Raw genomic sequence first — 20179 nt, 5'->3', positions numbered from 1 at the left:
TATAAATCAGGATAGGGATATAAAAAGATATCCAAGGAATTGAGAATGCCAATCAGCAGTGTTCAAACGCTAATCAAGAAGTGAAAAATGAGGGGTTCTGTTGAAACCTAACCTAGGTCAGGTAGACCAACTAGTGATGAGACCAAAATTTAGCTTTTTGGCCTCAGCCATAAATGCTACATTTGAAGAGGAGTCAACAAGGCCTATGATGAAAGATACACCATTCCTACTGTGAAACTCGGAGGTGGATTGCTGATGTTTTGGGAATGTGTGAGCTACAAAGGCACAGGGAATTTGGTCAGAATTGATGGCAAGCTGAATGCAGTATGTTATCAAAAAATACTAGAGGAAAATTTGCATTTATCAGCCCGGTAGCTGCGCAAGGGACGTACTTGGACATTCCAACATGACACTGATCATAAACACAAGGCCAAGTCGACCTGTCATTGGCTACAGCAGAATAAAGTGAAGGTTCTGGAGTGGCCATCTCAGTCTCCTGACCTCAATATCAATGAGCCAATCCGGGGAGATCTCAAACCTGCAGTTCATGCAAGACAGCCCAAGAATTTACAGAAACTGGAGGCTTTTTGCCAGGAAGAATGAGCAGCTTTACCATCTGAGAAGATAAAGAGCCTCATTCACAAATATCACAAGACTTCAAGCTGTCATTGATGTTAAAGGGGGCAATACACGGTATTAAGAACTGGGGTATGTAAACTTTTGATCAGGGTCATTTGGGTAGTTTCTTTTGTCATTATGATTTTATAAAGAGTAAACAGAGTTGATTGATATCAAATGGCTTCAGCCAAACACTAACCATGAGTGAAAGAAAAGTTTTTGTGTTATTCATATTCTCTGAAAAATGGCCAAGAAATCATAAGTTCTGCCAGGGTATGTAAAATTATGAGCACAACTGTATATAGCAGTGAAACGGTTTGTGGCCAAATACACATTTTTAACTCGAGTGTAATCTATTTGATGTGTCCAAGTAATGCGAGGAATAAATAGTCAGTATACCGGAGCTACAAAAATGTTTTTCTGCCTTTTTTTTTTTTTTTTTTTTTTTATGTAACTTTTTTCATATAACTTTATTGTACACTGCTGGAAAGACAAAAATAAAGATATCCTTCATAGAATCTGAATGCTAGAGCTCGACAACACTTAAATTCCAGACCGCCCTGATAGCTAGTCTAACAGTATTCTGCACAATTCAAGATGGATTACTATGCTTACTGCCATTGCACTGAACACCCTCAGGGCTTTGCTACACAGGTGGTACTACAATATTCCTACTATGTGGGCAAACTTGCCAGTGCTCTTCTTCAAAAGGTACAGAAGCCACAGAGGTTGCTTGGATGGTATTGCAAACAGTTGCATCATTTGGTAATCGCTTGCAGCTGTCAAATGCCCCTCTAACAAAGATACAGGGTGACAGAGAAGAAAAGTGGAAGATTATGGGAGACAATGCAGCACATTGAGAGAAATGGGTCAGAAAAAAGACAGTCATTGAAGAAAAAGTCTAACTTCTATTTTTGTTGTGTTTTGTTTCCAAAGTACATGTAGTATTTTCGGCCTGTTAGTATGATGCTTCCGACAGCCGACAGCGCACTTTCGGCCGAACAGAATCTGTCGTGCAAGCATTAAAATTTTTGTATGCCGACACCAGAACGGCCGATTGTTCGCCAGTCAGTACAGAATTCGGCCGACAGACAGCAGATTTACAAGACTGGGCATGCTCAGAAAAGAAAAAACACAGGAAAAGTTAACCATCACATGACATCACTTCTGCAGTCGGCGGACAAAATTCGTGTGCAGTCTTTTGCACTTTTCAGCGGACACAACAGCCCGGGGACAAAAGATGGCCGATCGGTCGGCCGACGATCGGTACATGTGTACGGGGCTTAAGGCTAGCTGTTAGGTGGGACAGGCCCCCCTCATCCCTCCATAGCCATCCGACAATGCAGCTAGCAAGGAGATGGCTGCTATGATAAACGACACTATGCTAAACTGCTTTTTCTTCTCAGCAGAAATGGGTAGGACTCTGCAACCAAGCTTAATATCCTTGCAATGTACATTGATCACCCAGAAGGGATTGTTTTTTTTTCTCAACAAAAATGTTAGTTAATTTTTAAGTCTCTGTAGTCTACATAACCGACACAAAGCAGCCATTGATGAGTAGATAAGTAGAGCATTTATTTTACTGCCTCCTGCTGTAGGATAGCACACAGGGATTCTGCTATTTTTCTTGTCATTCTAAAACAGAAGATGATGGGTCGTTTGTTTACCAAGATATTGATGCACAAAAACAGCACAGACATAGCCGTTGCATACCAGAACTGGTAAGAAACAGGGGCCATTTTTCCAATTATTACAACAGTGGGAGCTACTCAGGACTCACAAAAGAGGCCACATATCTTGCATAGTTTTAATGTGAATGGCTCATTGTGCAGAATCAAGACTGCCTCACCATAAAAGTCGCCTTCTTGTTCTCGCTACATTCATAAAAGGCCACGGCCAAATATTTCAGAGAAAATGTTTTGGTTACTAGAAACACAAATTTGGGTTTAAAAGATAATTACATTGGGGTACATTTATAGAACAAGCACATACTCCATTTGGGGAGGTTCTTTGATCATGCTTATGGCAACTAGACAATTATTTCCCTTCCAAAATGATTGTTTGTCCCCGCTGGAGAGTCACCACTCTTTGTCCTGTGACCCATTGTTGCAGGCTCTATGAATGAAGCACGATCTGACAATGGAGGAGGCAGACCTTTTATTCCTTCATTTGTCTGACATTAATTCATAGATCTCTTTGCATTCATAGAAGCTAAAGTGTGCAGCACAGGGGCTAAGCCAGGGGTCTTCAAACTATGGCCCTCCAGTTGTTCAGGAACTACAACTCCCATCATGCCTAGTCATGTTTGTGAATGTCAGAGTTTTACAATGCCTCATGGGATGTGTAGTTCCGCAACAGCTGGAGGGCTGTAATTTGAGGATCCCTGGGCTAAGCGGTTAGCACTTCTGCCTAGCAGCACTAAGGTCATCAGTTTGAATCCTAACCACAGCACTACCTGCATGGAGTTTCCATGTTCTCCTTGTGCCTGCATGGATTTCCTCCCACACTCCTAGACATGCTGGTAGTTTTTAAATGGCTCTTGTCTAAATTGGTGCTAGTATGTGTGTGAATGAATGTGAGTTAGGGACCTTAGATTGTAAGCTCCTTGAGGGCAGGGACTGATAGGAATGTACAATATATGTAGAACACTGTGTATATTGGTATTTACAGTAAGCACCTCTAATACATGTGTAAATAAATAAATACAGCTTCTATGAATGGAAGAGGAGGGTGAAAAGGGTGGGCATAGACAGCAGTCCTAACAAATGCCTGTCACAGGTCCATCGGCTCTACTAACCTTTGCGACGCCTTAAGGTTACAGCGGAGGAAGATTTAAACAAATGCAGAAGCCAACCACACAAGGGACACCTCCTGTTGACTGGAAGCAATGTACCTTGTGCTGCTTTTTGTATTTCCAACAGTGCTGATAGACAATTAGCTGTGTGATCCCTGAAGTGCCTCTTAGATGTTGTTCTCAGGATGTATTTTTGGCCCTGACTGTGCCAAAGTTGAGTCCTTGTGTACAACCTGGGCCGATGGGCCTAGTGGAAACACAGGGATCAAACTGAAAACTAACACCGTACACTGTTGTTCCATTAGAAATGTTTTTGCCAGGGCAGGTTTGTGTGTACAAATCTAGGGTCCAGAGGTCTTTAGGGGGACCCAGGGACTTGGGTTCCGAAAAGTTATGGTTGGGGTAAAGGAGTATGTATGCAAGATTTACTCTATAAAGTTTCTGAACGAAGCCTATAGTCTAATATAGGTTTGAATATACAAAGAAAATGACTCAAGGGTCCTAAATAATTTATCACAATAAAAGTTAACAGCATGACTGTGTTACCAGAGAAGTCCTTAGGCAAACTGAGAACTACTTAACAGTATTGTGATTTTTATAATGTCTGACACATGGCCTGATGCCAGCTTCATACAGCACAATCTGTCACAGCACTTCTGGCCTAGAGGGGGCTACAATCAAAGTGTGAGCCCCTCTTATTGCCAGGGTCTGGACTGTAGGGTACTGTTCACTCCTATACCATACCTGTGCCTGGCGTTTAAGCACAATAGACTATTCAGATCCTTTTTTTTATGTCCAGCATACAATGTCTGCTTCTAATTTTAGTTCATGTAAGTTCTCATATTCTATGCCCTTGTTCTTACTAATGTATTCAAAACATTTTATCCACATTTCTAGACTGTGGGGTGATTTCACACCGAAGGCCCTTGAATATCGTTAAATAAAATGCCATTCTATTTCCACACTGAGAAGGATAGTATCCCTGCCACAGCCAGCAAGTCCTTTTTTGTGTTTTTAATCTGAACTAGAAAGATGACATCCTTATTATTAGCATCTTCCTTTAGAAGAGTAGATGTCTCATGGGCAATAGAGGGTAAGGGATCGCTGCTGTTCCTATCATAGAGCTGCTTAGTGGACAGTAACATAGGCTGACACACATAGGCTTTTTACAAAATTATGAGCTAACAAAGAACAATTATTTGCCCAATTTTGATCTGTTAAATACACTGTTGAGCGTGTTTTGTTATGTTTAAGAGCCAAAAAAAAAAGTTGGTCTTGCCAGAAATGTTGTGTGCCAAAGGCCTGTGCTACAATGGTACAATTTAGGCTGACCATTCAGTGCTCTAAATGTCTGATTCCTTCTGACTTGGCCAAAATTTAAGCAGTGTATGGCCTTGCCAGCACTGCTCTGTTCCACAAATCGTCCAATGCGTTAGAATGTCTTTTTTTGAAGGAGCATGTCAAAAAATTGTCTTTCAACTGCACCTCTATCGAATCGGATCCAGGCGCTGCTCCAATATACTGAAAGATGGTGGCTTTCAGAATTAATTGGCCCTTCAGGAAGAGATTCCTCCATATGTGCTGTTAGCCTGGACGAAGGAATCTATTAGATTTGTTTAGCCATTAGCACTTTTACATTGTTTCCGATTCTTTCTGTGGACTACAAGAGAAAACGCAAACAGAAGTGCAAAGCCATAATGCAGCTATACCTTTTATTTAAGAAAAACTCAAGTTTGTGGACTACAGAACACCCCTATGTTTATGGTGATGAGGAGAGGGGGTATGTTCAGTAGTCCTAACAAACTTCCTGTACTGGGGGTGACTGTGGGACACAATTACGATACAGTATCTCACAAAAGTGAGTACACCCCTCACATTTTTGTAAATATTTTATTATAATTTTTCATGTGACAGCACTGAAGAAATGACACTTTGCTACAATGTAAAGTAGTGAGTGTACAGCTTGTATAACAGTGTAAATTTGCTGTCCCCTCAAAATAACTCAACACACAGCCATTAATGTCTAAACCTCTGGCAACAAAAGTGAGTACACCCCTAAGTGAAAATGTCCAAATTGGGCCCAAAGTGTCAATATTTTGTATGGCCACCATTATTTTCCAGCACTGCCCTTACCCTCTTGGACATGGAGTTCACCAGAGCTTCACGGGTTGCGACTGGAGTCCTCTTCCATTCCTCCATGACGACATCACAGAGCTGATGGATGTTAGAGACCTTGCGCTCCTCCACCTTCCGTTTGAGGATGCCCCACAGATGCTTAAAAGGTTTTAGGTCTTGAGACATGCTTGGCCAGTCCATCTTAACCCTCAGCTTCTTTAATAAGGCAGTGGTTGTCTTGGAGGTGTGTTTGGGGTCATTATCCTGTTGGAATACTGCCCTGCGGCCCAGTCTCTGAAGTATGTCACAGTACATGTTGGCATTCATGGTTCCCTCAATAAACTGTAGCTCGCCAGTGCCGGCAGCACTCATTCAGCCCCAGACCATGACACTCCCACCACCATGCTTGACTGTAGGCAAGACACACTTGTCTTTGTACTCCTCACCTGATTTCTGCCACACATGCTTGACACCATTTGAACTAAATAAGTTTATCTTGGTCTCATCAGGCCACAGGACATGGTTCTATTAATCCTTGTCCTTAGTCTGCTTGTCTTCAGCAAACTGTTTGCGGGCTTTCTTGTGCATCATCTTTAGAAGAGGCTTCCTTCTGGGACGACAGTCATGCAGACCAATTTGATGCAGTGTACGGCGTATGGTCTGAGCACTGACAGGCTGACCTCCCATCCCTTCAACCTCTGCAGCAATGCTGACCGCACTCATACTTATATTTCCTAAAGACAACCTCTAGATATAACGCTGAGCACGTGCACTCCACCTCTCTGGTTGACAATGACGAGGCCTGTTCTGAGTGGAACATGTCCTGATAAACCGCTCAGTTTTAGGGTCTTGGCAATCTTCTTATAGCTTAGGCCATCTTTATGTAGAGCAATAACACCAAATTTAACACACATGCTCCCCATTCACACCTGAGACCTTGAAACACTAACGAGTCACATGACACTGGGGAGGGAAAATGGCTAATTGGGCCCAATTTGGACATTGTCACCTAGGGATGTACTCACTTTTGTTGCCAGCAGTTTGGACATTTATGGCTGCGTGTTGAGTTATTTTGAGGGGACAGCAAATTTACACGGTTATGCAAGCTGTACACTCACTACTTTTACATTGTAGCAAAGTGTCATTTCGTCAGAGTTGTCACATGAAAAGATAGAATCAAATATTTCCAAAAATGTGAGGGGTGTGTACTCCCTTTTGTGAGATACTGTATGTCCTTGCCAGAGAACATTTGACTGAAGTGTTTATATTGGAAAAGGGTGTTGTAGGATGGGTAATGATCCTAGAATACTTGTAGAGATTCCATTCCTTTAGTGTCTGATCTTAACCAATATCCCATTACACATACCACAGGTTTTGCCATTGAAGGTCCATCTCAGGCCAAGATTGAATGTGATGACCAAAGTGACGGCTCTTGTGATGTGAAATATTGGCCCAAGGAGCCCGGTGAATATGCTGTCCACGTCATGTGCGACGATGAGGACATCAAAAACAGTCCTTACATGGCATACATCCAGCCAGCATCAGCAGACTTTAACCCAGATAAGGTGATAACATTATCCACTGCTTGAAATCAAGGCTCAATGTTTTCTTCATAATTCAACAGTTGCTAAGCTGTTATCATGTGCATGTCTTGCTAAGGAAAGCTTTTCTAATGGCGACACTTAAGGGACAAATTTATAAAGCAGTTTAAGTGACTTTTTCCAAACATTCACTGCTGGCAAATCCATAATTGTCATTTAAAATGCATGCACATGGCAGTGAATGTTTGGTGAATGTCAGATTCACTATATAAAAAATATGTCCCATGGTGTCGTCTGGATTAGTAATTTTGGGTAACAAAGAAATTCTCTGTTGAAGGGACTATATAGTCTTTTCCAGTGGTTCTGAATCTTTTTGTGATCCGGACCTGGTAAATTCTTCCCAAATCTTTCATGCTCCAACAGTAAAAAATACAAATTATACTCCTACAATTAACGTATATGACTGCAAAATATGATTTGAAATGCTCAAGGACTCTGCATGGGTATGAGGTTTTGGGGAGTGGGTTAGGGGACTCTGCATCAGACTTGGTGATCCTGTAGGGGCATGAGGTTTCTAGAGGGGGCACTATGAAAGGCTGGAGGCTTTTCAGCAGGTTGGGGGACACAACAGGAGGTTGAGAGGCACTGTGGAGGCTGAGGGCTTCCAGGGGGACTGGAGTTCCTGTAGGGACACTATGGTTAAAGTGGTTATAAACCCTATCAAATACCCAGTGAATTGAAAATCCTTAGATGATACACCAAGATGAAACAAATCCTTCTACAGACGTTTTACTCTTTATCTGCAGTCTTCTCTTTTGTACATCTCTTCAAAAATGCTGTTTTTAGATGAAATCCTTCTGCATTTTTCAGTATCACAGAGGAGGGGTTGGAGAGCTTCAGATAGGTCTGAGACAGTGTGTGAGAGCTGATTGGAGGAAAGGAAAGCACCCTTTACACACAGCAGAACTGTGTCCTGAATAGACAAGCTGTGTGCTGAGCTCTCCTCCCCAACGCAAATTTTATCTCATGTGTCAGAAAATTCTCAGAAGTGACGCATGCTGATAACATAGTTACGAAGCACCAGAGAGAAACGAACACTTGTTTGTGCTTAGTGCAGATTTAATGAATGAGGTTTACAACCATTTTAATGTTAAGAAACCTGCAGGTGGCTAGCGGCCTGGGAGAAGGAAAGCTGTGGTTCGGCAGTGGGCCAGGACTGGGTGGTTGAGAACCACTGGTCTATTAAATGATATAAAGGTTACCATGTAAACTAGATTAGCATCCGCTGGGAAATCAACCTTTCCGGGAGTGTAAATCTCTTGGGTCCCCACAGCTCTCACTGGTTCCTTTATCTGAAGTCAAGTCTCTGTAGTATACAATGGTAAGGTCAAAGGTAGGAACCAATTAGAGCTGCACATCACACTTGAGATCAACATTCTCCAGCGGACTTAGGGGTAGGGAACTTTAAAATAAAGCAGTGCCTTTGAAAACTTTGAGTATTTTCTGCCCTCTTTTACAGGTAAAGAGGTATAATGATCATTTTTCGCAACATAATTGCATTAGGAGGGAATCAGAGTAACTGCACCGATCCAATGACCACTGCCCCATTTTGGCTAAGCTAGAAACTGCTACACTTTAATACAAAATTACCTAGCGAGGACATTCATAAGAAACCACTGGGGCCAAAACAGGACTACAAATCTGAACTGCACATTAGGAAACTTCTAATGGAAGGAATGTAAATTATGGTGTTCTATTGAATTCAATACGTTTCTTTTTTTCTTTACAGGTCAAAGCATATGGTCCAGGGCTGGAGAAGAGTGGGTGCATTGTGAACAACCCAGCAGAATTTTTCATAGACCCAAGAGAGGCTGGGACAGCACCTTTGAGCGTCTATGCACAAGTAGGAACATTGACATTTATTTCTTGACATATAACCACATGCATTGAGCCAGGAGAACCAATCACTAAATCCTATTTTATTGTTATCACCAGTAATAACCCTTGCTGCTGTAGGTAGCTACACATCATTAGTGTTGCTCTGTCTTAAAAAGATCAATCTCAGGCGAAAGTCAGTTGATGAATTGCTGATACTGTACAGCAAAAGCTGCAGCTGTGCTAAATTCTCAGTATAACTGAATTTACCATTTTTGAATGATAAATTCAAATCCTGAATTCATGTTTGTCTCTTACAGAAATTCAGCAGTCTTCTCGCAGTGGTGTGGAAATTTGCCTTTCATGACATGATTGTTTTTCCTCTTTGTAGTTGTTGATATTTACACTGTGCTTTACATAGTACCCAGACCTGTTCACATGAGTTCCTGTCCCTGAGGGAGTTACAATGTAATTCAACTCCCCTACTCATGCAAGCTTACTTAAGTCTGCTACACAATCTAATTGTACAATCATCTTGAGGGCAGGGATTGATGTGAATGACTGACTTCGATTGACAGCTGCGGGAGCCAGTGGCGCCATTGCTGTGTCTCAGCCAATCAGGAGGGAGAGTCCTGGACGGCCGAGGGACTTGTGGACATCGCTGAACTGAGATAGGGCTTAGGTAAGTATTAAAGAGGTTGTAAACTCGTTTAAAATTTTTTTTATTTTTTTTTACAACCTGCAAGAGAAACACATAATGAGCTAGTATGCATCGCATACTAGCTCATTATGAAATACTTACCTTAGAACGAGCCCCCGCCGTGCCGCTCACTCACCTGTATGACGAGCGACATGTTCAGTCGCCCGTCTTCCGGGATCGCGGCATCCGGCCATCTGATTGGCCGGAGCCGCGGTGACGTCACTCACGCGCACGCGCGCGGGAGCCGACGGTCACGGCACGGGGCTCTGAAGGAACGGCACGATCAGCCGTTCCTTCAGAGCGCATGCGCCAGTGACGTCACTGGCTGCATTAAAGGTAAATATCTCCTAAACGGTACATGTTTAGGAGATATTTACAGTACCTATAGGTAAGCCTTATCATAGGCTTACCTATAGGTACAACTTCCCGAGGAGGGTTTACTTCCTCTTTAAGGGGTGGTGCACACAGAAGGCTATTTATCTTAATGCAAAGAATGCATTAGGATAAACCTTCTCCCTTTAGAACTCCTTTTAACCTGGTCAAGTGGTTGTAAGGAGGCCCCAGCTTATTTCCACATGGCCGTCATACTTAGCTGGGCTCTGCCTTTACATTTAGTGCCCTAGGGCGTCACGCTTGTGTTCAGCCCAAACCACATATTGTTCATGTGCACGGATGCCAGTCCTAGACCTCCCCTCTTCATCCTCCTAGTCACTGTACAGTACACATTAACCCCTCATGCCTATAGTACTTGCACATAGGCCCATGTTTTACACATGGTTCAGATGAAAGCGCTAGAAGCCCAGCCATCCACTCGGGCCCATAACACACGAGGGCCCAAGCCACATGATGCATGGGGGGGGGGGGGTGTTCTCTCTCACCGCTGGGGGACTCCTTTCCTTCCATTGCCCACCCTTCTCCAGAGCTTACCAGGTTTGCACCAGTAAAAGCACATTACTTTTCACACCAGGCATTCCCTGCACTTGTCATTTTACTCCCAGCAGAAGCCACAAAGGCTTTTTGTTGCACAAGTAGTTCTATACTTTTCAGTAATGCACTCAGAAAAGTCCAAATTCCAGGTTACCCAAATATTGCCAAATAAACATACTCTTAAGCATTACAACATTGTCCTGGTCATGCAAAGAAAGAGCTTTGTACTGCTTATACTTGTATTTATCACTTTGGTTAAATTCCCAATCCAGGTGTTTCCTTAAGATATTCCTTCTGCCCCTCCCCTAAAAAGGGAAAGCAATTGAGACTCCTTTCAGTAACCCCTCTCTTGTGGCGCCAGTCAAATCTCTCAAAGCATGAAAACCTACCGTTCAGACTCCTCCCACCTTATAAAAGGGCACGATGCGTCCCAACTCCACCACTAGGTGGAGTAACCTTAAGGGGAATTCTCCACTTGCCTACAAGCTGATAGATTTTCAAAGGAATATTCGTACAAAACTTTTTAGCACATTCAATGACCTGACAAATGTTATTCAAAAATACTTTGTTTGCTGTTAACATTTGATTTTGGAATGAACGAATGTTACCAAACCAAAACCATATTCAGTGTTAGAATTTTTTTCCAAACTTTTGGTGCTAGAAGCAGGATGGAATTTTTTTTTTCTCAAACAAATACATTTCTACTAGTGTATGGCCAGCGTTGGCCACAGAACGGTCTAATTCCACATTCTTCCTATGGTACAGCTCTAAACATATCCTTCTGTCACATAAATACACCAGAAACTTTGCTGCAGCCCAGAATGCAGTGATTAATTTTCATTGCTCAAAATTATTTTTGGGAGACAGCCAGTAAAAACAGCGAGAGGAATACAGGTGTGTTATCCAAAGCTTAAAAAATTAAATGATATATAGAAAGAAAACAGATGGAGCTCTCAGACTGAAAAAACTGTGAACACGTACGTCCCTCTATTGTCTTGTATTGTGGTCTCATTTACATTGCCAACTTATTCATCAGAGAACAATGAGGCAGACTGGCAGACAGGGATTTTGCAGTGGAGATTCTGGTGAGTCACTCGCCTTGAGCAGTATACATATCTCTTGGTGATTACGAGTATTTGTCTTGTTTGAATTAGGATGGTTAAGAGTTAGGCCGGGTACACACACGGGCCAAATGTCAACCCCTGTTTAAAAAAAAAAACGAAAAACGGGCGATATTCAGCCCGTGTGTATATCAGTCTGTCAGATGTGTATGCTGAAAACACCAGCATCCGACCGACCCCCTGTCAGAACACAACAGCTTAGTGGGGAAATCGCTGCACTAACCTCGCATGGTTAGTACAGCGGCTCCGACCGGAGCTGACGTTTTTTTTTGTTTTTTAGTTGAACCTACTGGGTTGAACAAAAAAAAACTAATAGTGTGTACCCGGTTTTAGATGCTCGCCAGACCTCCAGCAAAATTCTTCCCATAAGATTATTCAGTGTGAAATGCGTTTCATTAATTTTATTCACCTGTAAAAACCTTCCTAGTGAAGACATCTTAAAGCCTGGGACTGCTGCTGGGTGTCATCTTGAATGTGATATCACCAGACTCAGATTCAAATGAATGTAGTATTCCCCTTCACTCCTCCCCTTGCAGTTACATAAAAGTTTATACAGGGAGGCGAAGGGTGGGGCAGAAGAGCTGGACCAGCACAGACATTAATTAGACACCTCCCATAAGAGGCGAGAGGTACCTGATCTAGGGAATCATGCATATTGCAGCTAAAAAAAAAATAGAACCACATGGAAAGGAAAAACACTAAGTAAGCATTTACAATACTAAGATATTTGAAATCTAAGGATCTCTTTAAAGAGAAACTTCAGCTTGATTTTTTTTTTTTTTGTAAAGTCAATCACTACAAATATGACTTTCTCTATCGCTCATTGACAGACGTAGTCTTCTTGATTCTCAAGAGCTGGGTTATGTTGTCTCCGCAGGAGTAGGACTAGGCAGAATGACAAAAACGTTCTGGCTCCACCCTAGGGGGCAGTCCCTGAGGGTATATCCTCCCTCTCTCTGCTACAGGGAATCAGTTTTTTTCTGTCTAGTCAGGAGTAAGGACCTAAGTTCCTTGCTGGGATCTTTTGGTCCTGGCAAGACTTTTTTTCTTTAAGAAAAAGACATTTTTTAGGTAGTTTTCTCCAGTGTTTTTTTCCTGTGAGATCTTCAAGCAAAAATGCCGGACTGGGCGACACTTGTGGTCACCCCAGCCGGCCTACGAGCGCGTGCAGACCAGGCATTGCGCTTGGTCGGCCGCGACATATTCAAGTAAGTATGCGGGGCCGGGCGACGGGCTGGATGTGAGATCCAGTGGTCACCCCGGTCTCTGCCTAAAAAGCGCGTGCAGACCAGTGCGCTGAGTCGGCCGCGACGGAGTCCCAGTAAAGGGACTGACTTTGCGAGTTAAAAGCTCGCTTGGACGCCAGGACCAGAGAGTCGAGGCGTCCACAAACCCCCACCTCGGTGGAGAGGGTATTATGAAGAGAGGGTGCCTGTCGGTTCGGTATGGTGAGTAAAACGTTCCCTTTTTTCCTCATTTATGAGGCAGTATATATTATGGGCCCCTCCATATATGGTCAGTATATATCTGACACTTACAAGTCCCCCTTGTAATACAGCATGTGTTGTGGGAAGTGGACTTGGTTCAAGAGCTAACACTCTACCCAGCAGACTGTAACATTACAGCAAACATAGGAGGTATAATCCTACCTTATGTGCAGTGTATCTCTGTAGATCCATATGTCACCTCTCAGTAGAGTGCAGGTGGATGTGCTGGGAAGACGATATCGGCGGTCCGCCGCCATTTTGCCGTAGACCGAATGCATGTATGTCCTCAGGTCACGCCGGCCGCCATGTTTTTGGAGTCTTATGTCTCTTCTATGGGGGCGGCCATGTTTTGTGAGCCCAGCTTCCTCGTGGAGGGCTGGGAACGCCGGAAGGCGTACACAGGGGGCGGAGCCACGCCTTCTGCCCGGGAAAAAAGCAAACAGCTCCTTCCAGTCTGTGTAAGACAGACGCTGGCTGCAGTTTGTTGGAAACTACACTGCATCGGTTGGTGAGCCTTGGGGGTCCCTCTCTCTCTCTCTCTGGGTCGAGAAGCAGGTACTCTGAGGGGCGCTATTGCGCTAGGGGGAGACACACAAAAAAAAAAAAAAAAAAAAGAAAAGTTTTTTTGTTTATTGCTGGCAAAAGTGTCCTGTATTAACATGGACCCTGCCACTCATGTATCTCCTCCGGATCCCCTCGAGGGGTCTGCGGGATCCTCCAGCACCCCATTGACAATTGAATCTTTGTCAGCCATTATGGAAACTTTTGTGTCCCGGGTGGAAGTGGCTTGTCAGGGACAGGGCGCAAGAAAGCGACCCCCGCCTAACCCCTTATTATCTGAAACCTCGGATTCAGACTCTGAGCCTATTTCTGCAGTTGCAGGTACTTCATCTGGTATTGGTGTCTCGGGTCCTGTCTCTTCAGACAGTGAGGAGGATGTTTCGGCATCAGCCATAGCCCGAGAGGAAGCGTTAGTAAACGCACTCATTGTATCTGTTCAAGAGACTTTAAGGTTACAGGGTATTCCATCAGAAATAGCTGAAACTGAGATCCCTTTTGGGACTAAAAAGCGCATCAAAGTGGCAAAGGTTTTTCCATTGCCCAAATGTTTTGGCAATCCAATCGATGAAGAATGGCGTCTGCCAAAACGCACTTTTAATATTTCCAAACGCATTGACAGGCGTTATCCGTTTGAGGAAACCCTTATTAAGAAATGGACAGAACCACCTGTGGTGGATTCACCAATTGCTAGATTGAATAAAGCCACGGTTATTCCTTTGGAAGACGCTCCGTCTTTTAAAGATCCAGTGGATCGCAAGATAGAAGCTATGTCTCGCACCATGTTTTCCTTGATTGGATCAGCTTTCAGGCCAATAATTGCGATTGGTCTGGTTTCGCAGGCTGTAACTGAATGGACCAAGTGGTTACGCCGGGACTTAGAAGAAGTCCCTCAGGCGGTATCAGATTTGTTGGAACAAATGATACAGGGGTTACAGTTTGTATGTGATGCGGCGTTAGACGCCACTCCATTAATGGCGCGAGCATCAGTCTCAGCAGTGGTTCTCAGGCGCACACTGTGGCTAAAAGGTTGGATAGCCGACCAAGGTTCCAAGAAAGCATTGGCTAATATCCCCTTTTCAGGAGAACGTCTATTTGGAGCCAACTTAGATGAGATCATTAAGGATCTCACCGGTGGAAAAAGCACCTTTTTACCGCAAAATTTTAAAGGTAGAGGAACTCGTCAAAGACGAGGGCCTTCTTTTTCTGCTCACAAGAGGTTTTTTCGTCCAGCGGGTGAAAAAACTAAGTCCTCCAAGCCTCCTGCAGGAGGCATCAGGGGTCGTTGGTCGGGCAAGCAAAAGCCCGCCCCCTCCAGACCTGAAGAGAAACCATCCAAAGCCTGAAGGTGCGCCCCCACCCATAACTGGGGTGGGGGGACGTCTTCGCCGGTTCCCGGATCCATGGCTTTCCAGAATCCCGGACAAATGGGTTTGCGAAGTCATAAAGTCAGGGTACAAGATCGAGTTTCGATCTCTCCCACCGGCGCGATTCTTCCCTTCCAATATCCGACTATCTCCGGATCGTCTAGAAGATCTGCGGAGAGCAGTCACAGATCTACTACAACAAGGAGTGGTAGTCCACGTTCCTTGGACAGAACGGTTTCAAGGGTTTTATTCAAACCTGTTTACAATACCCAGGAAAGAGGGCAAAGTGCGTCCAATTCTGGACTTAAGAGCACTCAATTCTTTCGTCAACATAAGAAGATTCAGAATGGAGTCCATTCGCACGGTAGCAGCCTTCCTGCATCCAGGGGATGTCCTAGCGTCCATAGACATCAAGGACGCCTATCTTCACATTCCCATTTTCGCAGGACATCAGCGTTTTCTACGCTTTTCCGTAGAGGAGAACCACTATCAGTTTGTGGCGTTACCTTTCGGTCTCGCCACGGCTCCGCGGGTCTTCACAAAAGTGTTGGCCCCAATGTTGGCACTTCTGCGCCAAAGAGGTATATCGATTCTAGGTTACCTAGACGATCTTCTGCTTCATGCAGAGTCTCCTCAGACCTTGCTACAAAACATAGAAATTACTATGATTTCTTTACAGGAATTCGGGTGGCTGGTGAACCAGCAAAAGTCCTTTCTGGTTCCCACCCAGAGGCTCGAATATCTGGGTCTAATTCTAGACACAGTCAGGACAAGAGTGTTTCTTCCGGTAGGGAAACTTCGAAAGATTCAATCAGCAGTCCAGTTGTTACTGTCCAACAGCTGGTCTTCCCTTCGGACTTGCATGAGGGTTCTGGGGTTGATGGTGGCTTCATTCGAAGCAGTCCCATTTGCCCAGTCCCATACCCGAATTCTTCAGCAAGAGATTCTCCTCAGATGGAATCGGAATCCGGAATCCCTGGACAATCAGATACGATTGAGCAAACAGACCAGAGAGTCTCTGGTTTGGTGGCTTCGGTCTCCAATGCTCAGCCAGGGAAAGTCATTTCTGCCAATATATTGGACGATAGTGACCACGGATGCCAGTCTATCCGGATGGGGAGGAATTCTCGGTCAGTTATCTGTCCAGGGACGTTGGTCCCCGGAAGAATCCAGATTACCGATAAATGTATTGGAACTGAGAGCGATCAGACTTTGTCTGATTCACTGGACCGAGCAGCTCCAGGGCAGCCCGGTTCGGATCCAGTCGGACAATGCCACGGCCGTGGCTTATGTCAATCACCAGGGGGGCACCAAGAGTGTCCGAGCGGCCAAAGAAGTGGCTTGCATTCTTCGCTGGGCGGAACGATTTGTTCCAGCAATCTCTGCGGTGTTCATTCCGGGGGTGGAGAATTGGCAGGCAGATTATCTCAGCCGTCAGACCCTGGATCAGGGGGAATGGTCCCTCCATCCAGACGTTTTCCACCAGTTGTGCCTACGGTGGGGCACCCCGGATGTGGATCTGTTGGCATCACGATTCAACAGGAAAGTTCAGAGATTCGTGGCTCGCTCCCGCGATCCTCTAGCAGAAACCGCAGACGCACTGATCGCCCCGTGGGGGCAATACCAGCTAATATATGCCTTCCCTCCTCTCGCGTTACTGCCAAGACTTCTTCGCAGGGTAGAGGAGGAAGGAATCCCAGTAATCCTGGTAGCTCCGGACTGGCCTCGTCGAGCTTGGTACGCCGACATGGTCAGACTGGTGGCGGACGTCCCGTGGAGACTTCCTCTCAGAGAGGATCTACTGTCTCAGGGACCGATCTTCCATCCTGCTTTACGATCGCTGGCTTTAACGGCCTGGCTATTGAGACCCAGGTGCTGAAAGACAAAGGTTTGTCAGCTTCAGTTATTCCTACTCTAGTTGAAGCAAGGAAAGCGACTTCCAGAAAGATTTATCATCGCACATGGAAGTCCTACATTGCATGGTGTGAACCTTTGGGGTTCCGTCCTCGGTCTTATTCGATTAGTCGAATATTGGCTTTTCTGCAACAAGGGGTTGAGCAGAAACTGGCCTTGAGTACTATCAAGGGTCAGGTCTCAGCATTAGCCATCTTCTTTCAGAAGCCTTTGGCTACTCATTCCTTGGTGCGGAATTTCATCCAGGGGGTGCGACATCTGGCTCCGCCAGTGCGCGCGCCGTTACCCCCCTGGGATCTTAATTTAGTGTTGTCGGTTCTTCAGAAACCTCCCTTTGAAGATATTAGGGAGATTCCTCTACCCACGTTGTCCCAGAAGGTGGCCTTCTTGGTGGCTATTACTTCTGCACGCAGGGTGTCAGAACTGGCCGCATTATCTTGTCGTTCACCATATCTGGTGGTTCATAGAGATAAGGTGGTTCTTCGTCCGAATCCATCCTTCCTACCAAAAGTAGTTTCAGAATTTCATCTGAATGAAGAAATTGTATTACCTTCCCTGTGTCCTAAGCCCAGTCATCCTCGGGAATTTGCTTTGCACTCCTTGGATGTGGTCCGGGCGATCAGGGTATACTTGAAAACGACAGACTCGTTTCGCAAGACGGATTCACTTTTTGTGATCCCAGATGGACCCAAAAAGGGGTTGCCTGCATCTGCCGCGACCATTTCCAGATGGATCAGACAGACGATAGTGCAGGCTTATTCTATTAAGGGTCGGGAGCCCCCGTTCCCTGTTAAGGCGCACTCCACTCGGGCACTTAGTGCGTCATGGGCCTTTCGCCATCAGGCGTCAGTGGTCCAGGTGTGCAAGGCGGCTACCTGGTCGTCGGTGCATACCTTCTCCAAACATTATAAAATTGATGTAATGGCATCGTCCGATGCCTCATTTGGCCGCAAGGTTTTGCAGGCCGCAATTTGAGGAGACCAGTGGTCTACCTCGAGGGTTTTTTTCCGTTGGAAAATTTTTTCTTTAGTCTCATTCTTTGTTTATAATGAGCCTTTAAAACTTCTAGTTTGGCACCGGTTGGGCCTACTAGATTGGATTTGATTTTGTCAATCCCACCCCTCATTTGTGGCACTGCTTCTGGATGTCCCAGCTCTTGAGAATCAAGAAGACTACGTCTGTCAATGAGCGATAGAGAAAAATGGATTTTTGTAAGAACTTACCGTAAAATCCTTTTCTCTTAAGCTCATTGACAGACGTAGTACCCGCCCCTCTATCATTGAGTTGGGTTGGGTTAAATTCTCTGTACTGCTTTAAACAGAACTGATTCCCTGTAGCAGAGAGAGGGAGGATATACCCTCAGGGACTGCCCCCTAGGGTGGAGCCAGAACGTTTTTGTCATTCTGCCTAGTCCTACTCCTGCGGAGACAACATAACCCAGCTCTTGAGAATCAAGAAGACTACGTCTGTCAATGAGCTTAAGAGAAAAGGATTTTACGGTAAGTTCTTACAAAAATCCATTTTTTAAAAATCACGTACTTTTCAGTGCCGAGGGTCCAGCGCTGTTTTCCCGCAGTCAGTTCTTTTACCATTGTGGGTCACCGGCACCACCATCTTGGATACAGGAGCTAGCTGTACACACACTCTCGCACAGCACTTTCTGAATGGTCCTGGAGCCTCCTGGGACATGTGATGTGTCCCAGAAGGCTGCGGGAGGGGACAAGGGCAGTGGAAGTTCACTTTTTGAGTGACGTTCTAGTTTGTGTTCAGGGTTAGCTTAGGTATTGTGTTGGGGTGAAGTGGGTGGTTAAGATGGAAAGCATTATTTTAGATAGGGATAAGACATTTAGGCAGTGCATCAGCAGGTGCTATCAACCCTCAAAAAAAAAAAAAAAAATGTATTCATCTGCTTCAAAGCCAGTGTTACATTCAAACAATAAGCATATGAGTTGAAGGCGATCTACAGGGAAAGTAAAAACCTTCCCTTGCGGTCGGGCTGCTAGTTTTGGTTTAGGAGCCAGGAAAAGCAGTTTTTCTATTCTGCTCCCCCAGGTACCAGTGCTGGCCTATTCTGGCCCTACTCTCGGTGTTATAAACGTTCCTTCTGCATCCTCACACCATGCAGGGCTATGGACCCTTCATTGTTCTTGTCATCAGAGGACCTGTGACCGATAGGAAGTAGAGGTTGCGGGGATTGATTAATAGCACAAAGGGCTTCTTCAGGTAGATAAAACTGCTTTTCCAAGTCCTTTAGACCGAAGCAGACATTTAACCCTTGTAGTGCGAAGGCAACCCCACTGCATGTGAGGATTTTTTCTTTCTCCACATATCCGTTTTAAGTGGTGTGGGGACAGTCCAAGAGGTGAATGAATTTGTTCTAGCAGATAAAATTACCCCAGTTTCACTTGACGGCTCTACTGGCTGTGGGGTCCAGGGTTGTAATCTAGCTGAGCTTCTCCTGGCAACTGCACAACCTCGTACAAGCTGAACGAGTTTCCATGAAAGTGAAATGAGTCGACTTGGCAGCCTCCTCCTGGAATAACTGTGTATTACACACTAACACAATATATGCTGACCTAGTCCTCTTTCTAATAAAAACCAAATTCTGAAGCTCACTGCAGTCCAGAACGTCAGGTTAGCCAGGAATGCTGAGATATATGCGGATTAACTAAATAAAATGCATGTATAGAATTATTCCGATTTACAGAGAATATTTTATTTACTGTTAACAGGATATTGAAGGCAACCCTGTGGACATCTACTCCAAGCCAAACCCTGACGGTACCTATACCTGCTCATACAATCCAACTAAGCCAATCAAGCACACAGTTGTGATCACATGGGGCAGTGTCGGTGTACCCAAAAGCCCTTTCAGGGTAAGTGCAAGAATTGGTTTATTTAATTGCTTTACCATAAATGCACCATAGATTGGTAAGAACAATTGCATGCAATGTTGTCAAGAAAGTGGCGCCTCCCCTTCCTCTGTATTCAGTAACCCTGTGTAGAGCTGCCTTCAATTTAAGTAGAAAACTGAAATAGTTATTATGGGTGGTGAATGAGGTGCTGCTACTAATTGGTACTACTACTAATTGGCACACAATCAAAATAATTAATAGTGTCTAGTAGCAAATATGTGCTTATTGAATTACCAATGGCATATAC

General features: G+C 44.6%; 1 protein-coding gene across 4 annotated transcripts in view; it reads left to right on the top strand.

The window, feature by feature from the left end:
• The window catches only part of LOC309561572 (filamin-B-like), a 359048-nt gene that overhangs the window by 196332 nt on the left and 142537 nt on the right, over positions 1 to 20179 (top strand). For all 4 annotated transcript variants that reach the window (XM_082265555.1, XM_082265554.1, XM_082265552.1 and 1 more), the window contains exons 12-14: positions 6899 to 7092; positions 8858 to 8971; positions 19750 to 19893. In XM_082265555.1, the coding sequence (XP_082121681.1) occupies positions 6899 to 7092; positions 8858 to 8971; positions 19750 to 19893 (452 nt within the window). The remainder of the gene's footprint in view (positions 1 to 6898; positions 7093 to 8857; positions 8972 to 19749; positions 19894 to 20179) is intronic.

Source organism: Pelophylax lessonae (assembly GCF_965119305.1).
Source record: "Pelophylax lessonae genome assembly, chromosome: 8".
Lineage (NCBI taxonomy): Eukaryota > Metazoa > Chordata > Amphibia > Anura > Ranidae > Pelophylax > Pelophylax lessonae.
The sequence above is the reverse complement of the archived record's forward strand: the minus strand, read 5'-3'. Positions and strand labels throughout refer to the sequence as shown.